The sequence below is a fragment of the Onychomys torridus genome, chromosome 19 (genome assembly GCF_903995425.1).
Source record: "Onychomys torridus chromosome 19, mOncTor1.1, whole genome shotgun sequence".
In the NCBI taxonomy this organism is placed as follows: Eukaryota; Metazoa; Chordata; class Mammalia; order Rodentia; family Cricetidae; genus Onychomys; species Onychomys torridus.
Window position 1 is genome coordinate 9850026 of NC_050461.1, and position 27648 is coordinate 9877673.

Sequence of the window (27648 nt, forward strand, 5' to 3'; positions counted from 1 at the left end):
AGGCAAGAGTAGTTGAACGTGATCAAAATGGACGTATTAAATTCTCAAATAACTGATAGGAAGATTATATCTTAAAAGATTGCCTGATTGTTTTCACTCTGTGAAAGCATGGCTCCTAGCAGACTTAAAATGGTGTATGCCTCACATTACACTTCTGTTGTGTGGTACAGGAGTCACTTGTTGGATGGTCTGTGAGAATGTGCTATCTAGAGGAAGACTGGGCCTTCTGGGAAGGACGGAATGAGAGAGGGAGGAGCCGGGAAGGCACGAGGCCCAGTGAATGTGATTGTAACAGCGCAGAGAGGTTGCTCCAACTCCAGTGTAGCCAGGAAGAACACACTCCCTGCAACTGCCAGTTCATCCAACTTCTAAACACAGCTGTGCCTCTAGGGAAGGGTCATAAAGGCCACTGCCCCCGAGTCTAGTCCAAAGACACTGATCCCCTCCCACAGCACTGGCCAGCATTGTACTTTAAGCATTTTGAACTGGTTGCCAATTATTCTTATTTTAAAGTCCTGACTTAGACGTCTCCGGCAAAATCGGGACTTTTTGTAAGATTCTCAAGTATCAACACCTTTCTGCACCTGCGCTGAGAGGCAGCTTTGCTCTTGAGAGAGGTACAGTTCTCTAGCTGTCTGCTGGAACTTTCCGAGGTGATGGAAATGTTCTAGAACTGTAACGTCCAGGTAGGAAAACACAATCATATTTGGTCACTGAGCCCTTGGAGTGTAGCTAGAGATATTGAGGAAGGAATTATAAATTTTGTACAATGTTTCCTAACTTAAGTGAATGTAGCCATGCGCTAGGAGCCACCGTACTGGACGGTGCAGGGGTAGCCTGTCTTGGTTCTCACTCTTCACAATTATATCCCTGGCTGACATCACTAATTAATGTAGCTATCTGGCCTCTGGAGCTAGGGGAGGTCCGAACTCCATTTCTTCTCACTGTGTAAGGGCTATGCTGGCTTTGAAATGAGATGGTGTAATTTATTCATGCCAGAAGGAGACATTCTCAATCTTATCTGCGGAGGCTTTCCTTGTATAAAAACTATGGAATAGTTGCTGGTTATTAGTTAGTGCTTCATTTACATGAGGCTATTTTATCTGTGTGTGTGTGTGTGTGTGTGTGTGTGTGTGTGTGTGTGTGTGTGTTCACGTACAAACAGAAGCCAGAGGTCAGCATCAGGTGCCTTCCTCATTGACTCTCCACCTTTTTTGAGACAGCCTCCCTCAGTGAATCCAAAGCTCACCGGTGGCCACCTCACCTGTGAGCCAGAGCTAGCCCAGCTGCGAAGAGCAGATATCTACTATCACACTTTCAGCCTTTCCTCGTCCCACTGCGTTCTGGTCCCTAGACTTGCACTCAGATCCTCCCAACCACACACGGTGTTCTTCTCTCTATCAGAGGTTGGGCTCCAGGTTGCAGTAGCCTCACTCACAATGATGGCGGGCTACTCTGCTGTCCATGTTACACTGTTTCTCTTACTGCTCTAACCCCTCATTCTACATCTACAGTACTTAAAACACTTAGTGGACAAATAACTGTTGCTATGGAATAAAGCAGCCTGGCTTTCAGAATATGAGGGAGCTTTCCTGACAGGGAGTTGAACCTTCACCTTGACACTGGCATCTAATAGTTCTGGCACATCCTGCAGATGGCCTCTTCACTTTGGTAATGGCTTTCACTGGATAGAAAGTCTTAATTGGATGCAGTCCCAGTTGTCTGTTCTTGCCAGTAGCTCCTGGGCTAGTACAGTTCTACCTGGAGAGTTGCTTCCTGTGCCCAGATCCTCAAGTGTTTTCAGTCTTATCTGCTGAGGTTTTCCTTTTATAAAAACTATGGAATAGCTTAGTTTCCTCTACCACAGTAGTTCTCAACCTATGGGCAGTGACCCCTTTGGGGCTTGAAAGACCCTTTCACAGAGGTCACATATCAAATATCCTGCATATCAGATATTATGATCTATAACACAGGCAAATTAAATTGTAGTTATGAAACAGCAATGAAATAATGTTATGGTTGGGTCAACACAACACGAGGAACTGTATTAATAGGTGGCAGCATTAGGAAGGTTGAGGACCAGTGCCCTAGTAGTGGTTTCAAAGTTTTGAGTCTTACATTAAGGTCTCTGCTTCATTTTGAGTTGATTTTTTATGCAATGTGAAAGATGGGGATCTAGTTTTATTCCTGTACCTGTGATGTCTCACTTCCTCAGCATCGTTCACTGAAGATAATGTCTTTTCAACATGTTTACGTCAGCTTTATAGAGAGCCAGGCCGGTGTTGCTCTGTGAGCTGATGTCACCTCTACTCCATGCATTGGTCTACCTGTATGATTTGAGCTGACGTCATCATGATGGCTCTGTAGTATCATTTGAAACCAGGTGCCTGGTACCTCAGGCTCAGGACTGCAATGTCTTCCACGAGTCTTGGGATTTCTTCCCTCTCTTTCTGTAAGAATTCTGGCCATTGGAACTTTGGTGAGGATGGAATGAACTTGTACATCGCTTCTGGTAACAGACATTTCACACACTGACAATGGGAGACTTTGATACCCTACTGTCACCAATAGATAGATCATCTAGACAAAAACTAAACAGAAATGTTAGAGCTAACAGATATTATCAACCAACGAACCTAAGAGGTATTTACAGAGCATTTTACCCAAACATAAAAGAATATACCTTCTTCTAGTATCTCATGAAACCTTCTCTAAAACTGACCACATACTCAATCACAGAGCGAGTCTCAACAGATAGAAGAAAATTGAAATAACTCCCCTGCATCCTATCTGACTATAGTGGATTAAAGCTGGATATCAACAACAACAGAAAGCTTACAAACTCATGGAAACTGAACAAGTCTCTGCTGAATAAAAGTGTGTCAAGACAGAAATAAAGAAATGAAAGACTTTTTTAAGAGTTGAATTAAAATGAATATACAGCATCCCCACACTTATGGGGCACAATGAAAGTGGTTCTAAGAGGCAGGTTCATAGCATTAAGTGCCTCATAAAAAATCTGGGGAGATCTCATACTAACAACTAATGGCATACCTGAAAGCTTTAGCACAAAAAGAAGTAATCACACCCAAGATGAGTAGACAGCAAGAAAAAATTAAACTGAGGGCTAAAATCAATAAGCTGGAAACAAAGACAGTGTACAAAGAATCAGGGAAAGAAAAATTGGTTCTTGGAGAGAAGCAATAAGATTGACAAACCCTTATCCAAATTAACTAAAAGGTGGAAAAAGAATATTCAAGTCAACAAAATCAGAAATGAAAGGGGCCATAATAACAGACACTGAGGAAATCCAGAGAGTCGGAAGGACATACTTTAAAAACCTGTACTCCACCAAACTGGAAAATCTAAAAGAAATGGATATTTTCTTGATAGATATCACTTACCAAAGTTAGGCCAAGATAAGATAAACAATATAACCTCTAACCCCTAGTGAAATAGAGGAAGCCAATAAAAATCTCCTAATCAAAAATGCCGGGGCCCAATGGTTTTAGTGCAGAAATATACCAGACTTCCAAAAAAGAGTTATTGCTACTCTTCCTGAAATTATTTTACAAAATAGAAACAGAAGGAACATTGCTTAATTCATTCTATGAGGTTCCATTTACTCTCATACCCAACCCACACAAAGACCCAACAAAGAAAGACCAATTTCCCTTTTGAATATAGATGCAAAAATGATCAATAAAGCAATTGCAAACTGAATCCAAGAACACATCAGAAAGATCCTTCATCATGATCAAGTAGGCTTCATCCCAGAGATGCAGGGATTATAAACTTCTCGAGGGATGAGTGGCCAGGCCCCGCCCCCAGGCTACTCTTAAGGCCATAATGGCTGTGTTCAGCTCCTCAAGACACAGGCAGCCAAGCTCTACCTGACAGAAAAAAAAGGGAGCCCAAAATTAGGCCACAGAATCTCACCAATCCCTGAGCTTGCCCTAAAATCAGGCCACAAAATCCTACCAATCCCAGGCCATCCTGGAAAGCTCTACTCCACGCCCCAAGAAACCCTATAGAAAGCTTGCCTCCTGCTCAGTTCTTTGATCTTTCTCGCCCAAGCAGAGGGAGCCACCCTCTTGTGTCTTTCCTAATAAACCTCTCCTGTGAGGTTTGCTGTGCAGTGTGACTTTGTGGTACTCCTTGGCTCCTGACTTCCAGGATACCTCTCCCTTCAGAGCTGCACACCTGCATTGAGGAAGCCTTTCCCCTCAGCTGTAACACTTATATTAGGTCATGACTAGGATACTCTCTCCTGGTGCCTGTGCTCCCCCTGGGGTCTGAGCCACACTGGGACCCCATCCCTCATCTCCAGTCCACATGCAACAACCTTCTGGCTCATCGGTGGCCTGGCACCCCATCCACCAGCAGAAATTAGTTAGGTTTCCCATTAGGTTGGTGTAAATAATTCTCTGGGTCTGAGGAAGTGACTGTTGCGCATCTGGCATCCCTCTGGTAACTCTTGGAGGTGTAGATACTCCCAGTCATGGTTGTTAAGGCTGGCCCTCTTCACCTGATCCTGTTCCCTCCTCCTTTGGAGCTGCAATCCTGCAGTTTCTTTAGGCCCAACCAGGCTATTGCGCCCCTTTCCTGCCCGCTTTTCCTGCCTTCCCTTTGGAGATGCCCATAATCCCACAGTTCCTCTAGGCCTTTGTGGCTTCTTGTTGTTTTTGGTTTCTGAAACAGGGTTTCTCTGTTTAACAGCTCTGGCTGACCTGGAACTCGCTTTGTAGACCAGGCTGGCCTTGAACTCACAAACTCACAGAGATCCCCATTCCCCATTTCTCTTTTCTGTGCTCTCAGCCCTGTTTGTTTTTGTCTGGACTCCCCCAACACTATGTAAATGTCCTGTCTTTTAAATTGAGGTTGATGGATCTGTAAGTTCTTGCAAAGTGAGAGCCAGGAGCCAGACCTAGTGGGAGAGGGAGAAAGCAAAGGTGTCAGCCAGCGGCAGCCTGCACACAGCAGGCACACACACACCCCTCGCTGGCTGCTGGGTCTCTGGGCTCCTTCCTGCATCATCCTTTGTCTGTAGCCAAGGCTCAGTATTTTCCTATTGCTGAGCCTCCTTTGTTCTCAGCTTACTGGGTTCAGTTTTACACGGATTCCGGATTCCGGTGTCTTTTCGGTGTGAATGGCATTATACCTAAAGTCACTGTTGTTTTATGCTGTCCCACTTGGATTAAAAGCTGACTCTGGAGTTGGGATATGGCTTCTCCTCCTCCTCTAGACCCAAGCATGCCTGTTTAAAGGTGTCCTCCAAAATCTCTGTCCGTACCAGGCAAGCCACCTAACTGTGTGACAGAGCAAGGAGAGCAATACAAAATAAAGGGACAGACTATTCCCAGGTGGACTGTTGCTACTTGTCCCATGCTCTTTTGGTTTTGGTTGAACTCTCTAAAACTTTTGCTAAGGTATAAATCTTATCTCAAGATTGTAAGGCTATCGTGTAAACTTTCTACACCTCCCAAGATTTCTAAGCATCTCGGGTATGATTAAAAACCTCTAATATTTGTAAATAAAAGGTCAACTAAAAATCCATACACAGGTCATCTTAAAGGAAACACATGGCTGCCTGCCCTCTTGGCTGCTGTCCCCACACTGGGATGGAGGCAACCACATGGCTGACAGTCATCCTTGCTGGAGGTGGGTGGATATTGTGACATGACCTCACTCCCATCTTGATAAAAGTGTCCACATGACATAAGGCACCCAAGGAAAAAACAACTCCTAGCTCTGAAGCCCAAACCAGACTATTCCTCCACTGTTTTTGATCACACTAACAAGACTCCCATTATCGGCTTCAACCCACAGTCCCTTCTCTCCCTCCTCAGTGGCAGGCTGCCCACACTGACCCTCCTGGGTGCCCATTGTTAGCCCACGGCAGCCCCCAGTTCTCCTGCTGCTTGTCTGACCATAGGACCCCCTTAACCTCTCCCTGCCTGGTCTAAACCCACCATGGTTCTCCCTTTGCGGGAGGTTGACGGGCTGGACACTTGGTCAGTGTACACACCCTGTACCCAGTAAGCAAACACTCCGAAATAGAAAAGGATTGAGGTCCAATCTCACCACCTCACTTTCCAAGACATACATATGGTTCTCACCAACCATCTTCTCCCTGAGGAGTGTAGGCTAGAACCCCGGCAAAGTCCAGACAACCTGCTTCCCGGCCAGTCTCTGTAAGCCTGCCCTTAAAGTACTACTTCTAGAGAGTTTCACTGATTGAGGGCCAAATTTAAACGTCTGGAGAGGGAGCCCCTGACTTCCCAGGCAGAAGTTTTAGCAGTGGCCTTCAAGGTGTACCATGGGAGAGATTGAAAAGGCCAGAAAACAAAACTACCTGATGCTAGCTAAGGGCTTTCAGATGGCCATAGCAACGGCCCAGGCTCCCTTGCCTTCCCAAACCCAAGAACCTCTAGGCCCATGCCTCAAATGCGGTCATGAAGGTCACTGGACCTGGGCTTGCCTAGGCCCTTATAAACCACCTTGACCATGTCCAAGGTGCCATCAAGGAGGACACTGGGCAGTTAACTACCCCCATGTCCCTCACAGTATGAGGACATCAATCCCAGATCACTCTCCAACTGACCTCCTAGGTCTGGCCATGGATGACTGAGGCTGTTCAGGTTCCCTTGGCCCGACCACCGTCATCTTCAACAGGGTCCCTTGGGGAGTCATCACAGTATCAGGGTGACCCATCTTCTTCCTTTTGGACACTGGGGCCACTTACTTGGCCCTGATGGAGTTTTGGGGTCCCGCCTGTCCTTCTCATTCCCCTGTTGCCAGGGTAGAGGGACAGCCTTATCAACCTCACCAAACCCACCACTGAGCTGTGTCTTTAGGGGTGCCACCCTCACCCACTCCTCCCTAGCAGTGCCAACCTGTCCCATTGCCTTGTTGGGAAGGGACCTCTTAGCCAAAGTGGTAGCCTCTGCTTCCTTCACTGCGCCAAACCGTGTGATCCTAGGCTTGCTGACTGTTCCTTTTCCTCCAAACCATACAATCTGACACACCTTTTCCCTTGTCAGCCTCCCAGGTGCTGAGTATGGGACATCCCAAATCCCTTACAGCCAAACACAATTCTCCTGTCACCATCCGACTACGAAACCCTTTCACCTCTACCCAGGGCAAAAGCTAGACATAGCCTGCCCACCCGGCCCTGGCTGTTTAGAAAGTTTTGTCTGTTTTCTGTGTGCAGATGGGTCTGTGTTTTCTGGTGTGTCCACAAGTCTTATGGCAAACATGGGAGCTGGTACAGTCATATCTGAATGGAATGGCAAAAGCCATAAAGCCAGCACAGCTGCTTGACAAAGATCCAGCAAAGCTGAGCTGCGCAGTCACCGCCTCGCTGCTTTTTTTTTTTTTGAGCTGAGGCTCGAACTCAGGGCCTTGTGCTTGCCAGGCAAGCGCTCTATCACTGAGCTAAATCCCCAACCCATGCTTTTGGTTTTGATTTTTGGTATGTGTTGCATACTTGGTGGGCTTTTAATATCTGTACAACTTTGGGATATTGGATTGATGAAAAAATTCTTGTGAATCATTTATGCCTTCTCCTAGGAGTACAGCTTCTAAGCTTCCCCCAGGAAAGTCTTGAGCACATTACTACTCCCACTTTAGGGAGATATCCTTATCTACTTGAAGGTCTTCTGCCTTGGAGGTTGTGATGTACATAAAGACACCATAGGCCTCTTTATGACGCTATGAGACATTCTTGAAACATCTGCCCCTGTACTTACTCAGGAACAAGATAATCAGAACAAAGTACTGTAACACGATATGCTCAGGCAATTACTTGGCATACACAGCAACATAGTTAGACTGGCTGGAGTTACCTCTGCCCTACACATGGGCTTATATTGATGGGCAAATAATGGTGTGGAAAAATGATAAAAGAATGAGGTGTCAGGACCTCCCTTCCTTAGAAAAGTTAGCTCGTGCAGGGCCACTGTGGTGTCATGTGACCAAGGAGCAAAAGAATGCCAGGATTAGACATATAAACAATTTCTATAAAGATATAAAATACGAATATCGTATTATGTCAGAAATTGAATAATAACTGCAGCAGCTTTGGCCTGAGGATTCATCTTGAACACTCTGACTATAAAGAGTTAATAATACACTGCTCAGGACATGGCGATCTGCCCAGGCTGGCTTGGAGATTTTTTTTTCTAGCAAACTTGAAACCTAGCAAACAAGAACTGCCTAGAAGTTAGTTGGGTTATGGGGTTAACGATGAAAAATGACTGTAAAAGGAAACTGTGTTGTGTCATGGTTTATCAATGATGACTAGAAGATGTGCAAGAGGAAGTGAGCACATGTCCAGGAACAGAAATGATAGAATCTATGATATGGAATAACATGAATCTACCCCTGCTTACTGAATTCTCTATAAATAAAGAAACACTCTGGCTGCCAGTAAGGCTGCAAGATTCTCCCGACCACCAAAGGCCTGGCTCAATCCTCTCTCGCCTCCTCTCTGGAACCTGTCAGCCTCCAGGGCTGGCCACTGGCAGGGAGCCGAGATAGAAATGGATCAGGCTCAGTTGAGTATATGAACGATGGTGGACACCACGTGTCTGGTTTTGGCCTGGTCTCCTTTGAGCTTGTGAGCTTTCTGTGTTCTGTTTATTGGTTCTGAATTTGCTCTCTCTGCCACTGCCAGCCACCAGCCAGCACTGCTAACAACATTTGCCGTGGTTGCTTTGATGGCCAGCTCTCAGAATTTACCTCTGGGCTTTCTGGTCACTGGGTTCAGTTTAGCAGGGATTCGAATGTTTTTTGAGTGTAGATAATATTAAAGTTGTTTTATGCTGCCTGCTTTTGATGGAAAGCTGGCTCTGGAGTTGGCTCTGGAGTTACGGATCCCCCTCCTCTAGAGCCAAGCATGTTTGTTTAAAGGTGTCCTCCAAATCTCTGTCCTGTGTCAGGTGGACAGAAAGGAGAGCAAAACAAGAGGATTTAGAGCAGAGGTTCTCGGCCTGTGGGCCATGGCCCCTCCGGGGTTGCACATCAGATATTTACATTGTGATTCATAACACTAGCAAAATTACAGATATGAAGTAGCAATGAAATAATTTTACGGTTGGGGGTCACCACCGCATGAGGAGCCACTGATTTAAAGGACCCGGCTTTGCAATGACTGCTCCCAGTCAGAAGTACTCGTGTCTCTGGTAAATGGGTAGATGAAGAATGTAAAAGCTAATGCAAGTTCTGAGAGTGTAAGAAAGTGTTATAAAAGTCTGAGAATGTGAAAGCTAGTGTTTTAAATGCGAGTTGTGAAAGTATGAGAGAGGAACCTAAGGTAATGAAAAATGTTTCAGATTTCTTTCCTCCTCTATGCTAGTGTTACATTAAGATTTCAAAGGTTTAGGAAACCTATAGGTTCAACCAGACCACTCTTGTGGTGGCATCTGGAGCCTGCTCACCAGCAGGTTGCCAAAAGGAGATACTAGTCTGTGTAACACCTCAGTAGACTTCTAAGACACCTGTCCCCTCTGCCTGCTTTCTCTGTGACCGAACTAGAGATTACTGTGGACGTTGGCCACAGATTTGTGGAGGCTGTCCTTATTGGTCCTGGAGGAGACATGATGCACATTCAGGAAGGCATTCTACCTTTTATGCAGGTTGGGAAATTTTTTTATATCCTAATTAAGGACCCATGTCACCCCAGATGGGAGATGGGGGTCAATGGTAAACTATACTATAGCATTTATCACAGCTGCCCAGCAGGAATGATCAAAATACAGAGGATATACATCCCACTTTCTCAACCCCTAGGTATAGACATGGTAGAAGTGGTCCAAAGCTCCACAAAGGTCCTTACATCCCTAATATCACCCCTTTTAGATGATATTGACCCCACCTCCCTGTCACACCATCCCTTGTTTGAGACCTTATACTCTCAGTTCATCCAGGATCTCCAATGGGTGGCTTGACCATCCTTACCCTCCAAGGCCAAATGGACTCACTGGCCACCATGCGCTATAAAAATTGGTGAGAGTTAGATTGACCAACAGCAGAGAGAGGTGGTCTTTGTCTCTTCCTCAGGGAGGAATGTTGCTTTTATGTCAAGTAGTTAGGTATAGTAAAAGATAAGATCTGACAACTCCAGGTGGATCTCCAAAAATGTAAAAACCAGCTGGATGCCTCTGGCCAGTGGATCATTGACAGTCCAATACGGAATTGGATATTACACTTTTTAACCCCCTTCTCCTCCTTTTCTTAATCCTACTAATCATCCCCTGCCTCATAAACTTCTTGTCTAGATTTCTTCAACAACAGATCAAAAAGAATTCTAACCAGACTTTTAATCAGTTGTTATTACAAGATTACTGGCCCCTAGCTATAGAGCCAGAGGCCAGCAAGTCCTGGTTATACCCTAACAGTGAAGATCAAGCTTGCCCCAAGGACTTCAATACCCCCATTCAGCAGGAAGTAGCCTAATTGTAATGTCACCCCTTTCTCTACCCCTGATTGTTTATCAGTAGTAAACAAAAAGGGGGGGAGGAATGTAAGGCCCTTACAGTGCAAGTAGCCAGGCCCCATTCCAGCTACTCTAAAGGCCATAATGGCTGTTTTCAGCTCCTCAAGACACAGGCAGCCAAGCTCTACCTGACAGAAAACAAAACAAACAAACAAAACAACCCAAGATCAGACCACAGTATTCCACCCGTCCCTGAGCTTGCTCTAAGACCAGGCCATAAAATTCCACCAATCCTAGGCCATCCTAGAAAGCTCTGCCCCCAGTAACCCTATACAAAGCCTGCCTCCTGCTCAGTTCTTTGCTGCTTCTCTCACAAGCAGAGGAAGACACTCTCCTGTGTTTTTTTCCAATAAATCTCTTGTGTGAGGTTTGTTGTGCAGTGTGACTTTGTGGTATTCCTTGGCTCCTAACTGCCAGGATGCCTTTCCCTTCAGAGCTGCACACTTGCAATGGGGAAATCCTTCCCCTCAGAGCTGTAACACTTACAGGGTGGCTCAATATACAAAAATCAATATATGTAATTGTGGTAGTTTGAGTGTAATTGGCCCCCATAAGCTCATAGGAAGTGGCACTATTAGTAGGTGTGACCTTGTTGAAGGAGGTGTGGCCTTGTTGAAGGAGGTGTGAGTAGGGGGGAAGCAGGCTTCGAGGACTCTTTGCTTAAGCTTTGCTCAGTGTCACAGACCACTTCCTGTTGCCTACAGGATATAGGAGTCTCATTACTTTTCCAGCACCATACCTGCCTACATGCTGCCATGTCCCACCATCATGATAATGGACTGAACCTCTGAACTGTAAGCCAGCCCTAATTAGATGTTTTCCTTTATAAGAATTGCTGTGGTCATGGTGTCTTTTCATAGCAATTGAAACCCTAAGATGGTATTCCACTATATAAACAAACTTAAAGTAAAAAACCTGCATGATCATCTAATTAGATACAGAAATGGCCTTTGATAAAAACCAGCACCGCTTAATGACAAAAATCCTGGAGAGATTAGGGATACAAGGGGCACACTTCAACATAATAAAGATGGTTTACAGCAAACCCATTGCTAACATCAACTTAAAGGAGAAAAACCTCAAAGCAATTACACTAAAATTAGAAACAAGACAAGGTTGCCTACTCTCTCCATACCCATTCAATACATACTTGAAGTTTTAACTAGAGTAGTAAGGTAAGTGAAGGGGATACAGATTGGGAAGGAAGAAACAAAGTATCTTTATTTGCAGATGATAGGATAGTGTGCATTAGTGATCCTAAAAATTCCACCAGTGAACTCCTACAGTTAATAAACACTTTCAGCAAAGTAGATGGATAAAAAAAATTAACTCACAAAAATCAGTAGCCTTCCTAGATACAAATGGCAAAAAAAAAAACAAAAAAAAAAAAAAAACACAAAAAAAAAAACTGAGAAAGAAACCAGGAAAACAACACCTTTAACAATAGCCTCGCCAGGTGGTGGTGCACTCCTTTAATTCCAGCACTGGGGAGGCAGAGACAGGCAGATCTCTGTGAGTTCAAGGCCAGCCTGGTCTACAGCGTGAGTTCCAGGAAAGGCACAAAGCTACACAGAGAAACCCTGTCTAAAAAAACAAAAAACAAACAAAAAACTTCAAATCTTTGAAAAAAACAATCTATAGATTCAATGCAATCCCCCTTAACATTTCAACACAATTCTTGCAGATCTTGAAAGGACACCACACACACACACACACACACACACACACACACACACACACACAAACACACACACCAGGATAGCTAAAACCATCCTGAACAATAAAAGAACTGCTGGAGTTATCACCATTCCTGATTTCAAGTTATAATACAAAGCCATTGTAATAAAAACAGCATGGTATCAACATAAAAGCAGACACATTGATCAATGGAATTGAATTGAAGCCCCAGACATAAACCAAATTACCTATAGATACCCGATTTTTGATAAAGAAGCCAGAAATACACACTGGAAAAAAAGAGAGCATCTTCAACAAATGGTGCTGGTGAAACTGAATGTCTGCATGTAGAAGAATTCAAATAGAGCCACACTTATCACCCTGCCCAAACTCAAGTCCAAGTCGGTCAAAGAACTCAGCCAGAAACACTGGACCTGATGGAATAGAAAGTGGGGAACAGCCTTGAAACTCACTGGCACTGGAGAAGACTTTCCAAAAAGAACACCAATAGCACAGGCACTAAGATTAGTAATTAGTAAGTGGGACTTCATGAAAATGAAAAGATTCTGTAAGGCAAAGGACACTGTGAATTACATAAAGTGGCAGCCCACAGAATGGGATAAGATTTTTACCAACTACACATCCAAGAGAGGTCTAATATTCAAAATATATAAAGAACTCAAGAAGCTTGATATATAAAAACCAAATAACTCAGTTTAAAAAGGGGGATACAGATCCAAACAGAATTCTCAATAGAGGAAACTCAAATGGCCAAGGAGCACTTGAAAAAATGTTCAACATCCTTAACCATCATGGAAATGCAAATCAGAACTGCTCTGAGATCCCACCTTATACCTGTCAATGGCTAAGATTAAAAAAAAACCACACAAGTGACAGCTCATGCTGGAGAGGGTGTGGAGCAAGGGGAACTCTCCTCCATTGCTAGTAGGAGTGCAAACTTGTACAGCCACTTTGGAAGTCAGTGTGGCGGTTCCTCAGAAAGATGTGAATTGGTCTACCGCAATATCCTGCTATACCACCCCTGGGAATATACTCAAAGGATGCTCCATCCTACCACAAAGACACTTACTCAACCTTGTTCATTGTTGCTCTCTTCATAATAGCCAGAAATTGGAAACAACCTAGATGTCCCTCACCAGAAGAATGGATAATTAAAATGTGGTACATTTACACAGTAGAGTATTACTCAGTTCTTAAAAAATGACATCATGAAACCAGGCAAATGGATGGAACTAGAAAAAAGTCATCTGAGTGAGGTAACTCAAACACAGTGTATATTCACTTATAAGTGGATATTCACTGTTAACTAAATGATAACAAAGCTACAGTCCATAGACTCAGAGAGATTAGGCACAGGGAGGGACCAGGAGGGGACACATGGTCTCCCTGGGAGGGGGAAATAGATATTATGGGTGAACTGGAGTTCAGGGTGGGAGGTGTGAGAACAGGAGGCTCAGGTGGGGTGGGAAGGGGAGATGGGATTGAGGGAGGAAATGAGGGGAGAGACAGCTAGGGCAGTATAGAAACCTAGTGCAGTGGAAACTTCCTATATTCTAGGAAGGCAGTCCTAATGAAGTCTCCAAACCACAAGGGAGGTGGACCCCTGCTGGCAGTCTCTTGCCACCAAACAAAACATCCAGTGTCAGAACTGAGCTTCATCCAGTTGAGTTGTTGGCCAAAGGGGTCCCTTAGAAGTTCTCAAACAACCCAGGCTGCTGCCAATATAGTAGGTTGCTCTCCACAAACTGACCTTAAGGTCCCATTGCTGAAGACAACACCCACACAACTCATTTAACATGGAGGGGTAGAGCTGGTGCCTGCATAGACCTTCACCCCCATGTGCCAGTGTCTATGACATGGAAAGGTACTCTGCAGGCTACCAAAAGAGAAAAGTCAACACCAACCCAACAACAAAGCTATTGTAGGTATTGACCTACAATCTGTCCTGCCTCTAAAATATGCTAGGGCAATGTGGCATAAACCTCGTGGGAGTAACTAACCCTTGTCTGATTTGATTTAAGACCCACTCCATGAGATAGAACCCATACCTGACACTGCTTGGGTGATCAAGAACCAGAGTCTAGACAGCCCAGAGAACCTAGTGTAAAACCAAATACTACTGGTCTGAAAAAAAGAAAAGTAACAATAAAATGACTCCTAGTGATACTCTGCTCTACTCATAGATCAGTGCCTTATCAGCCATCATCAGAGGGGCTTCCTCCTGCTGTAGATGGGAACAAACACAGAGACCCACAGCCAGATGTTACACACACACACACACACACACACACACACACACACACACACACACACAGGAACACACAGCTCTAAGTGAGATCTCTCCATCAGATCCTCCCCTCGGGGCTCAGGGAACCAGTGGAAGAGGAGGCGGAAGGAGTTGGGAGACAGAGTGGATGGAGGACACCAGGAGAACGGGTCCCTTTAAAACAAGTGAGCAAGGCTCATAGGACCTCACAGAGCTGCAGCAGCAGTCACAGGCCTGCACGGGTCTGCACCAGGTCCTCTGATACACACTATAGCTTTCAGTTTAGTACTTTGATGGAATTCCCGAAAGTGTGAACGAGTGGGTCCCTGATTTTTGTGCCTTTTCTTGGGACTCTTTTATTTTCCTGTTGGCTTGACTTGGCCAGCTTGGATATGATGATTTTCATCTCATCTTATATTTTATTTTGTTATGTCTGACTGTCACCTCTTAGAAGCCTGTTCTTTCCTAATGAGAGACAGAGGGGACAGGATCCAGATGTGGGGAGGAGTTAGGAGGAACAGAGGAGGTGAAACTGTATTTAGATTATACTGTGTGGGAAAAGAATCTATGTTTAATAAAAGGGGGAAGATACATGAAAAATGTGCATCTCTATGGACCATGGGAATCAAAATTAAAATTACACTGAGATTCATCTCACCCAAATTGGATAGGCCACCATTGAAACCACAGACAGCCACCAAACTGCTGGCAGGGATGCAGAAGAAAAGGAACCTTTATACATCATTGGTAGAAATGTAAGTTAGTCTAGCCACTGTGGAAAACAATGTGGAATTTCCTCAGGAAACTAAAATTCAAATGATCACATGATCCAGCTATGCCACTTGTGGGTATATATAGCCAAAGGGATCAAAGTTAACATGCAAATGATCTCTGAGATCTGTTTACTGTAGCACTCTTCACAATAGCCAAGTTATGGGGTTGGCCCATCTGGTCATCTGCCGTGAACAGAAAATGTAGGCTGTGTGTGTATGTGTATAATATGTTACACACACAGACACACACACACACAGGCACACACACACACACACACACTAGTATTTTCCTGCCACAGAGTCTGCAATTATGCCATCTAGAAGAACAACAGGAGCTCATCATCATGGTAAGTGAAATAAGCTACACTCAGGAAGGAAGACATGGCACGTTTACGTTTTCTCTCATATGTGGAATCTGGATAAAAAGAAATAAATCAGACCTGAAATAGAAAGGTGAGTATTTTGAGGGAGAGAGGGCCAGTGGGAGGCGGAGGGCATCAGGTAAGAATGATGGGGAGGAGTGTACGGCCAAAGAGCATTGCATGTGCATGTGAAAACGTCAAAGCGGAACCCACTGCTCTGTGTCACTAACATATACTAATTTTAACGTGGATCACATTTTAAAATTCAAATAGTTCTGGAAACATGAGGTATTTTTAATCTGTCTCCTCTAGACCATAAAAATGTAAAGAAACGTCATTTTCTCTGGCATCTGTTTTTGCCCTTGCTATCATTTAATCATAGTAGATTTTAAAGGCAACATGTGGCAAGGATCACACTGGAACTTACCTCCTCCTCTTCTTGTTCTTCCTCCTCTTCTTCCTCTTCAGATTTTCCATCTTTGGGAGACTCCTTCTTCCTTCTCCTGCGACTCTCGATGATCTCAGGGTCCCACTGGTCTCTAGAGTATATGTACCCTGTAGAACTGTGCTGTCTTTGCCCAGAGATTCTTTGGCACAAATCATAGTCACCACACTACAAAACAACATTATTAGATCATTAAAACATTTGATTTCCTAGGAAGGCAGGTGCACACTAAGCCATGCTAGAGAGACAGGTGGAATAATGATCCCTTTAGTGAGATACTGCACTTTCTCTTCTCAGTATTCCGCCCCCCCCCCCCCCCCCCCCGTGGTGTAGTCTCTTACAGAACCTCAGACATGAAGCTCTGTAAATCTGCCCATCTTCCGAATTGCTCAGCAAAGTGTGACTTTTCTTCTTCTTTCTATCTTTGTTTCTTTTTAAAAAATGTATTATCTTTTTTTATGTGTGTGGATGTTTTGCCCTCATGTATGTCTGTGTACCATTGATGTGCCTGGTACCCATGAAGTTTACAAAGGTTGTGAGCCACCATATGGATGCCAGGAATTGACCTGGGTCCTCTGGAAGAGCAGCGGGTGCTCTTAACCACTGAATCATCTCTCTAGTCCCTCTCTCTTCTAAGATTAATTTCTCTATAACACTTTGGGCTTCTCCTCCTCTTCGAATAAACTTTAGCTTTGCTTGAATTTAATTTTTTTGAATAAACTTTATTTTCTGTTTCATATTATTCACTAGATAAATTTAAATTTTTCCTTAAATTTGAGCTATGATACTATTTTATTTGTACTAAAATGTGATTTTATTTGTATGTTAATAAATAAAGTTGCCTGGTGGTCAGAGCTAGTAGCAAGCCATAGCAGAAGCCGGGTGGTGGTGGCGCACACCTTTAATCCTGATCACATGACAGGCAGATCTCTGTGTGTTCAAGGATACATCCAGCATGGAGACACACTCCTTTAATCTCAATACCAACCATAGAAGACCTGGAGGTCTGTATAGACAGGCAGTGACGAGGAGGTCATGTGGTTGGGTTTACAACCAATGAGAAGGCAGAACAGAAAATCAATAAAAAGACAGACACACAGGAAGTAGGTCTCTTTCTGAGGGGAAGGATGGCAGCGGCAGTGAAGGGTAAGAAGGCGGTTTTAGTCCCAGCTCTCAGCTACTGCTCTGAACTCTTGGGCTTTTAACTCTGCATTTAGCTCTGTGTTTCTTATTTAATAAGACTGTTTAGAATTACATCTACATTGAGCAAATGCAATACTGTGATGGTATTTTGCATTAAATTCTAGTCCAGGCAAACTTCAGTACATGATCTGCATGCCAGGTCGACAGTCTTATTTGTCTGAGATTAATACATATGAGATTATCAGGCATTTTAATTGGAGGGAGAGGGCTAGCAAAACAGTGAAAGGAATAAAAAATAAAACAGAAAATAAGTTTAATCTTCAAAGTTTCACAGGATTTTATTATTTTAGCTTAAAGATGCTAAGAATGAAGGAAAATCCATGTATCTCCTGCCAAAATATTGATATAAATGTGCCATTTTTATTGTCACTTTATGGACAAAATATTTCGTAAAATTCAGAAATAGGACCTGAAAGATCATGTTATATAGCCTTTAAATTCTGCAAACGGAGAAAACTTGTTTCACATGGTAACCAAAACCCAAACCAAAGTCTACAAGTAACTTCCATCTTTCAGAATGCTTCCATGTGCACGGATTCACTCAGTTCTCAGGCTACCTGCAAAGGGAAGTAATCTGATATCTTGCCGATCAGGGAACTACAGACAGGCTAAAAGCAGACAGTAATGTCGCATGGTGGTCTTCCCATCCATCCCTGCGCTCTCTGTGTGCTTTATTAATGCTAGTGATGCTGTGAGCGTGCAAATCCTGCTCTGGATGTTTTGTAGAACGATGACAACAACAACATCTAGGTGAAGGGGCAGGGAACTGCTCAGTGGGTTTAAGTGCTTGCTGAGCAACCGCGATGACCTGCGTCATCAGGGCTCTGCGGCTGTTTGCACTGAGAACCTGCTCTGGATGCCTGCTAGCCATAAGTGTTCTCTGTAGCACAAACCACTTTAAAGTATCATGAAAGACGTACATGTTTTGCTGCAGAAAATACACATACACGCACATTTTTACATATAATTTAAGGAGACTGATGAGTACTTTGAGACTCATGGGTCTCAAGCTGGAAACTTCTAGTCTATAGAAATTACAGGCTTTTTCCCAGTTAATCCCAAACTACTGAGAAGCTTGCATTGCACTGGGTTGTATAACACTTTGGGTACTCGCTATCCATTTACAAAGGGACTAAGTTAAGAACTTCATATCCTCTGCAGAGCCTTCTTGTTTATGTTGTCTACAGAGGAGTTCTCATGTCTGTCCTGGGAGACTCATCCTTCCTGAGGAATGGCTGGTCTCTTGACCAGTAACTAATTACAGCTCCCTTTCTGCTGCTTGAGGTTAGTATGCATGTGTGGTTAATTTGAATTGTCAAATTGGCACAAGCTAGAATTACCTGGGCAGACAGACCCAGGGACTGGCCTGTGGGCATGTTTGTGGAGGCTCGATTGCTTCAATTGATATGGAAGCCACCCAGCCTGAAATTAGTTGCCCCCCCACCCCACCCCACCCCCAGCTTTGGGTCCTGGACTATAGAAGTTAGCAGGAAGTTACCTGAACATTAGACATACATACATTTGTTGCCATCTGTATAAAGAGAAAATTGAGGCATCTAAATATGACCTGTCAAATTGTAGGAGACAATAAAGAGGAGAATTGGAAATATGATCCAGTCTTGCCTTGATCAACATCATTCAGTGTGCCTTAACATTATACATATGAGTGCTTTGCATATTCTTTTATTTAATTGCTAAAGTTATTAGAAGTGATTAGGTACCATGCAGTGTACAAGGTGGTGCTGATGTGAATGAGTCATGACTATACTGTCATGTAGGGGCTGTGAGGAAAATGGACACCTGTAATATAGAGAGGTAAGTGACGTAAGAGATAAACAGGGAAGACTCCCAGAGAAGCAATGAACAGCTCACTGGTAAGGGTGTGTGTGTGTATGTGTGTGTGTGTGTGTCTGTCTGTATGTCTGCTTCTCTGTGTGTCTGTGTGGTGGCACTGGAGGAGGAGCTGCCAGGGCAAGTTCTGATGAGATGGTGCCCACACCGCTTTACGAAAGTCAGCTATGGTTCAGTCTGGTGATGGGGCGAAGAAGTGTGGTACATAAATGACTGTTTCCATCACTACCCAGAAAGCATAGAAACATGGGCTGGAGACACGGCTCAGTGCTTAAGAGCACGTACTGCTCTTACAGAGGACCCAAGTTCAAGTGGCTCACAGCTGCCTGCGACTCCAGCCTTGAGGGGTCCGACACCCTCTTCTGGCCTTCTTAAGCATCTGCACTCACTTGTACAAGCCCCCCCACTATTAAAAATAAAATAAATCTTTTTTTTTAAGTGTGAAAGCATTCCTTGAATTTAAGTTTTCTGAAAAGAAAAGATTTGCTGTTGCAGGAAGCAACTAGTATCCTTACCTTAATATTGATTATGACATCTGGTTGCAAGTCTAAATTTTTAACCAGTTCTACTTGGTTCAAAGTGGTCATGTTATCCTGTGCCAGTGTTGGTATTTCAGTGATGATGTAACCTATAAAATATAAGTTAACGATTTATAACATTATCACTATGTGAGAGCATGGCTTTGTTATATTTTATAAAATATTACTTAGCTATTAACAAATAAATGAAATTCACACAATCATCTGTCACAAATTTTAAGTTAATAGTTGTTACCACATGAAGTGTAGCTATAAATAATGCTTTTCTGATAAAAGAAATCACTGACTAGGAGGAAACTTCTTTATAAATTCTAAGTCTGGGGCAGGCAAGATGGCTCAGGGGAGTAAAGGCATCTGTCACAAAGCCCAGTGACCTGGGTTCAAAGGACGGAAGAGAAGAACGTGCTCCCTCACGTTGTCCTCTGACCTCCACAGGTACGCCATAGTATGCATATGCCCCCCTAAAAACTTAAGACGGTTTGTTTTAGGTGAGACGCTTCTGGAAAGAAACTCCATGCTAATACTTCTTTTAACTCAGGTTAGAAACGTCACATGACCTTCATATGAACTATGATTTTCATCTTTAAATTAGTACTTCATAGCATAGTGGAACACAGACATATGATATCTATGTAGTTATAGAGAGTGATGAAACCACCATGTACCTGCTGTACAGCTTGAGGAACAGAGCACAGTATGATTTGGGCTTTAGAACATTTATTGGCTTTCATTCCCACACAGAAGCTGAAATCTTCTCTTTGAAATGTGTCTTGGGTACCACCATCATATTGAGTCCCTCAATATACTTTTAAATTATGTCACTTGCTTTCCCGAGAAACTTTTCTCTCACTAGTAAAATAAGTCTCAATTCCTCAGCTAGAAATGAGAGGACTTCAACATATTTTTCTGCTATTTTTATTTTTTCCCCTTTGAGGAACAATTGTAAACTATGTTTCAGCCTTGAGAACGTAGCAAAACTTTTATGAAAAGTAAATAGAGAGAGCTAGCTATTGAAAGGACAAATGATGTTGGTGGTGGCTTCATTTCTGATTTGCTTTGATACAGTTTTTTACTGTACCATATTTTATTTTTATGTAGCTTTTTAGATTTTTCAGCCCTAAGAACTGAACCTAGAACTTTGAATATGCTAGGCAAGGGCTCTACCACCCAACTACATTTCCAGCCTTAACTCTAAAGTCCTAACAATTACAAAGTTCTCCCTTGAATCTCTTCTGGAATTTTCCTTTCAGCCAACAAATCTATTTCGGGAGACGTCTTTCTCCTGAGGCATGCTTATGCTTCTTCCCTTCTTCTGCAAATATCTCAGTGTTTTCCTCTTTTCTTTTGAGTTGCCCTAGCTTCAGTGGCCTTGTCTGAAAAACTAGAGAGAGCGAAGTTCTTGCTCAGAATCCTTTTGTGCAGGGAGAGAATTTTGGGGTGTGACCAGAGAGCAGGCTGGGTGAGCAGGAGCAACCCTGGCGATGTAGTCTCCGGGGAAGCAGGTCCAGCTCTCACACTGCTGACAAGGCAGCAGTGGCTGGGTGAACAGGGAGCAGATAGTAGAGGCCACAGACTGCAAGAAGGCCAAGGCACCTCCTGGACACTTTGATTCATCAGATAGCAGAGCACTAAACAACACTGAGGGCTTTTAGAAAAGCAAATATGGCTAGGTGGTCATGGTGCACTCCTTTAATCCCAGCACTCAGGAGGCAGTGGCAGGAGTTCAAAGCCAGCCTGGTCTGCAGAGTTCCAGGACAGCCGAGGCCATATTAAAAAAACCCTGTCTTGAGAAAAACCACCACCAACAAAAATCCCCAAAAGCAAATGTGGACACTTGAGGATTAAAAACAAAGAAGCACTTGAATCTATCTGAGATGCTGTGGAATATTATTTTAAGATGTGTTGCATTTGTTTCTGCTCTGGAACATTTGTTTGATGCAAAGATGTGTTGCATTCTTTCATGTGGCATCTGTTTAACTCTGTGAAGCTGTGTTACTTTGCCTGTCTAAAACACATGATGGTCTAATAAAGAGCTGAATGGCCAATAGCAAAGCACGAGAAAGGATAGGTGGGGCTGACAGGCAGAGAGAATAGATAGAGGGAGAAATCTGAGAGGATAGAGGAGCAAGAGAACAAGGAGAGGAGGATGCTAGGGGCCAGCCACACTGCCACACAGCCACACAGCCACACAGCCACACAGCCACACAGCCACACAGCCACACAGCCACACAGCCACACAGCCAGCCACTGAGTAAGAATGAAAGCAAGATATACAGATGTAAGAAAAGGAAAAAGCCCAGAGGCAAAAGATAGATGGGATAATTTAAAGTTAAAGAAAAGCCAGCTAGCAACAAGCCAAGCATTTATAAGTAAGAATAAGCCTCTGTGTGTGGTTTATTTGGGAGCTGGGTGTCAGTCCCCCCAAAAGACCAAAGACCAAAAAGAAAAGAATTAAAAAAAAAGAAGAAGAAGCAAAAACAACAAGATGCTCAGCTCAATAGGGGCTGTGAGATTCCTGAGTCAAAAACAATAGAAAGAAATCCAAGAAACTACCAATGGTGCTTTCCTGCACACACACACACACACACACACACACACACACACACACATGCACATACCACATACCAAAGTGAGAAACTTCTGGAGACTTGAGCTTCTCCAGGATCAACTTCATGACGAGCTCGTCTGGGATGCTGTGACCACTCACCAGCATTGACTGCAGCTAGAACAATTACAGAGGCTGGAGGTTACTGCACACTCTCTATATGGGATTCACAATTTTTGAGTTAGTGTAGTAACTTGGAAATGTAGATTTACTTACTGTGGTTCCCATTTCAGTCTCGGTGGCAATGATTTCTTCTAAAACCGACAAGGCTAAAACAGGAGTTCAGCATATGAGTGCAAGCAGATATTCACATCAATAAAATAAGAAACATTTTCTGAATGTCTGGGAACTGGTGGCTAAGTCACCTGAGACATATTTATGCGTGTTAGATCATTTAGCATTGGCCAAAGTAGAGGCAAAGGACTGTTCTGAGTAGAACTTTTCTTGGCCACTTCACCAGCTTAAAATCTTAGTGAGTAACTCCCTCAGGGCTGCTGTGCTGGGGTGACTGTGTAGTAGACAGTAGGAGGATGAAATGATGTGGTGTGACGCTGATGTGTAAATTGTCCCATATCATGCAGAATATACAGCAGTATTGTCAGTCTAGACCCTTTTTGGGTGGGGGGGGTGTTTGAGACAGGGTTTCTCTGTGTAACTTTGGAGCCTGTCCTAGAACTTGCTCTGTAGCCCAGGCTGGCTTTGAACTCACAGAGATCTGCCTGCCTCTGCCTCCTAAGTGCTGGGATTAAAGGTGTGCACCACCACCGCCCGGCCACTCTAGACACTTTTAATGCCTGGTCTCATTAACTGTCTGTGTTGATAGTATAGAAGAAAAAGGATGCATCAGGAAATGTGAAAATGGATAAACACTGATTCAAAAGAGGAACCCTGAGAGTCACTATGTGTCTCTGCTGGGAGACGTCCTGGTAGGATGGCGGGAGCTTGACCTAGGGGAAGACCTGTTGAATTATGTCACCAGCTGTTGAGAATTTATAGATGCCTTGACAGTCCTTCAGACTTCCTAAACATAAACTCTTTTATTTAAGAAAATGGGCTGGAGAGGTGGCTCGGTGCTAAGATAATTGCTGCTTTTGTAGAGGCCCCACATGGCAGCTCAGTATCTTCTCTAACTCCAGTTCCAGAGGATCCAAGACCTATTCTGATCTCCGTGGGCACCAGGAACACATGTGGTACACATTCATACATGAAGGAAAAACACCCATACACATAAACCAAAAAATAAATGTGTACTGTGTTACTGATGGTTCTGCACACTTACAGAAGTTGTGGCATCTCAGCTCTACTAATGGTGCCTGGAATGCCCATTTCATAACGTCCTTGCCAACAGTGATTACCGTTAGTTCAGGGATTTTAATGATTCACCCCCAACTTGTTAGACAAATATGAAACAGTGTTAATTACAATAATATGATTTTAAACTTTTCTTGTATTTCTTAGATTTAGTTCCACTTTTCTGAGTGTTGTGTGTGTACTGTGTGTATGCACATGTACATATGTACATATGTGTGTGTACACACATGTGCACATATGAGCACATGTATGTGGAAGCTAGAGGCTAGCCTCAGGTCTCACTCCTCAGGAGCTGTCCACCTTGAGTTTTGAGACAGGGTCTCACTGGGGTCTGGGGCTTGCAGCCATTTAGGCCAGGTGGCAAGTGAGCTCCAGGGATCCTCCTGTCTCTGCCTCCCCAGCACAAGATTGCAAACATTTGCCACCACATCTGGCTTTTGTTTACCTGGGTGACGGGGATCGAACTTAGATCCCCGTGCTTGTGCGGCAAACACTTCAGCACTTCAGCGACTGAGCCATCTCCCCAATCCCTCTCTTTATGATTTCTTATTCGTTCTTTTCCTTACTTTTCTATTAGGAAGTAAATAGCTTTACTGATTAGAAGGACGTGTGTGTGTGTGTGTGTGTGTGTGTGTGTGTGTGTGTGTGCCTATGTGTGTGCGTGAGCCTGTTGTCTTATATGTTTCAAAGAATGTAAGGAAATGTATAAGTAAAAAGTACACTTTTTCCCCCAATGGAGATAATAAAGTTCTGGAAAATTCTCTGAAGAAAAGCTGCAGTTATTTCTCTTTCTATCTCTAAGAAGGTGCTCATCACACATATAAGCAGTTCTGATGGAAATAAAATCTTAGAGGAAAGACAGAGACGTTTAATAAACATAACTGGATAGATGTGGCTAGAAAATTGATATTCATCAGGTGGATAAGTGTGTGACGAAGGAAACGTGATAAAGCATTAATTATGGAATCTTTTTTAAAATTAATTAATTTATTTATTATGTATACAGTGTTCTGCCTGCAGGCCAGAAGATGGCACCAGATCTCATTACACAGATGGTTGTGAGCCACCATGTGGTTGCTGGGAATTGAACTCAGGACCTCTGGAAGAGCAGCCAGTGCTCTTAACCTCTGAGCCATCTCTCCAGCCCCATAATTATGGAATCTTAAATTGGTGTTCACATGGAATTCTATGTTGTGAATCTTTTAAATTATTAATACTAAAATATTGGAAAAAATTAAATTTACCTTCCACACGAATGCATTTCCATGCCTGTGCTATATTACGGGCTAATGTTGTCTTTCCAGACCCCTTTAAAAGAGAAATGTTATTTAGAACCCAACAAAACATTCATTTCTTGGTGAAGCAGAGGTACCAGTTTAAAGAATTCTATTGATGGTTATTATGTAAATGTTCACCCTATAAAAGGAAGAGGGCCCTACACATTTAGAACTTAATTTGTCTCCACTAATTCTTGTATATTCCACATATTCTAAACTTATTTAAATACATTATTATTGAAGGAAATTGGAAAGCTATACTTGAAATCAGGAAGCTACATCATCAGGATATTGCAAAAATTTGGAATTCTTATTATAAATCATCATAAAATATATTGAGATTTGTCATTTTATTTTCTTCCTAAAAGTAAAGGGAAATTTTGGTGACTTCCACTTAATAATTTTATTTCCTCTCTTTTTTTCAGCTACATGGGTGAGAACCTTGCCATTGAAAGATGCCATTGGCCTTGCATTTGTTTCTTGTTTTGAGATGGAGCCTCAGTAAGCTGCCCAGGCTGGCTGTAGGTTCACTCTGCAGCCAGGGCAGGCCCCATAGGTGTGGTCCTCCTGCCTCAGCCTTTTAGACAGCCATGACAGCAGTGTCAGCCCATACAGATAAATCTCCTGACATCATCAGAGAGCATCCTATTTCAAAGTTACAAGGTCGTTCTCATGAAGTCATATTTGCACCTGGATGTTGTCAGTGTTGACGTTTAGAACCAGGTTCTTAGAAACATAATGAGAATTGTTGGAAATGATTCTTGGTTAGCTGTCCTATTGTTCCTATCAAAAATTAAACCAAAGATGGGATCCCCCTTGGCCTTGGCTGTTCTGGAAGGTTCTCTAACTGACTAGCCTAGTCCTCTAGCGATTGATTAGCTCAGTGCCTGAAAGCAGAACTTATATGGAGGTTGTTCCTACAGCTGCCCCAAAGTGAACAACTTTACCGCAGCTCCTTCTTGGAAGGAGGACAATAGCTGGTCTCTAATACACTACAGGCCCATTTGCCCTCAGCACCTCCTGGTGGTAATAGACATCTCAGCTCATCTCACATATCCAGAGAACCTCACGACAAGTTTCTAAGGATATCTTAGATTCAAATCAGATCTGAAGTAACCTGAGATCACAAATCAGCAACAATCACCATGGTACAGAGTTTTGATAAGTTCTATCCTTATAATATTAAAACCAGCACCAATGTAGCCTAGGCTTCTCTTCTAGTGCTCAGCATAAGAAGAGAGGCAGGTATGAACTCAAAACCAGTATTATATCAGAGTTGAAGTGATATTCTGAAAATCTATCAGACACTAAAAAATGAACATACTATGTAGTTTCCATCTTGAATGGTAATATAAGATTGTGATCTTAAAATAAAAAAAAAATACCAAATGTCAGAAGAGATTACTTACTGGTTTTCCAAATATAATAAAGCAAGTAGGTTTGGACAACAAAAAGTTTCTCTCGGTTTCATCTTCATTAAAAATATCAGCAAATGGATATTCTTCTGTCTTCTCGGCAGAAGCCATAATAGGAAACACTACAATAAAAAAAAAAAAAAAGGCAAAGCTTACAGTTGTTGGAGCAGGAAGGTGGGGAAGAACCCCGGAAGTCACTTAGCCCTGGGGCCATTCCACATCACTAACCATTGAGAGAGAAACAGCATCTCACCAAAGCTATTTAAGAGAAAAGTCAACAGGACCAGAAGATCAAATTGAAAATGTCTACAGACACACATACATGTTGTGATACTTATTCAGTTTCTACAAGGCAGATATTCAGACCATTTTTGGAAAGCTTTTGCTAGTTTGAGCTGTTAAATAGAGTTCTGGGCACAGCCTACCATTCTAAATATTATATTTGCAATAGTAGATTTTAATTTATGCTGCTTTTGTTGGAATGAATGAGAAATAAATTGGATCAGTGAGTTTTTGGATTTGTTTGTTTTTGTACAAAGACCATATCTTATTTTCAAGCATTTGTAAATTGCTTACATATCTGAATCAATAAAATATTTGCCCATACAATGAATCTATTGTGTAAATAGTAAAAATAACATAAACCATTTTTCTTGACTGTAGTGAAATGTCAAGAAAATGTCTTTGGCAAGCCATTAGAGAAAGGTATTAAAGGTTCCCAGAACTGGTAAGTTAGAGTAAAGTTGTTATGAGCCAGCACATTCATGAGTGTGCTGTGCTCCCTGGAACAACCAAGGGATGCTATGGATATCGCATTGGCCAGTGGCCAGGCAGGAAGTATAGGCGGGACAAGAGAGAAGAGAATTCTGGGAGGTAGGAGGTTGGGGCAGAGAGAGACGCTGCCAGCCGCCGCCATGACAAGAAAGAGATAAGGTACTGGTAAGCCACAAGCCACGTGGCAAAGTATAGATTAATAGAAATGGGTTATTTTAAGATAGAAGAAGTAGATAACAAGAAGCCTGCCACGGCCATACAGTTTGTAAACAATATAAGTTTCTGTGTGTTTACTTGGTTGGGTCTGAGCGACTGTGGGCCTGGCGGGTGAGAGAGATTTGTCCTGACTGTGGGCTAGGCAGGAAAACTCTAACTACAAAGGGACGTTCCTTTCACCAAGGCCATAAGAAACTGAACACTGGAGGCACAGTAAGGAGTTCCATGCTAGTGGATGTCCTTTGTAGCCCGGGGCTGAGGGTAGTTGTGCTCCTGGGTTCCCTCCCATATGTCACTGGGGATGACCATCTTTGGAAGAGCAGAGGCCATTTATAAACAAAAATTCAAACTGGGAAGGAGTCTCAGGATAGCAAGACCCACAGAGATCAGCAGCAATGTTAGAAACGTGGTGGTG

The 27648-nt window shown here is 43.1% G+C and overlaps 1 protein-coding gene across 1 annotated transcript in view; it reads right to left on the minus strand.

Moving 5' to 3' along the window:
- The window catches only part of LOC118570707 (adenylate kinase 9-like), a 71506-nt gene that overhangs the window by 39192 nt on the left and 4666 nt on the right, over window positions 1–27648 (minus strand). The window contains exons 2-7 of the mRNA XM_036169365.1: window positions 26238–26365; window positions 24796–24859; window positions 22457–22509; window positions 22261–22357; window positions 19612–19724; window positions 16025–16210 (exon numbers count right to left, since the gene is read on the minus strand). Of these exons, the coding sequence (XP_036025258.1) occupies window positions 16025–16210; window positions 19612–19724; window positions 22261–22357; window positions 22457–22509; window positions 24796–24859; window positions 26238–26354 (630 nt within the window). The 5' untranslated portion in view covers window positions 26355–26365. The remainder of the gene's footprint in view (window positions 1–16024; window positions 16211–19611; window positions 19725–22260; window positions 22358–22456; window positions 22510–24795; window positions 24860–26237; window positions 26366–27648) is intronic.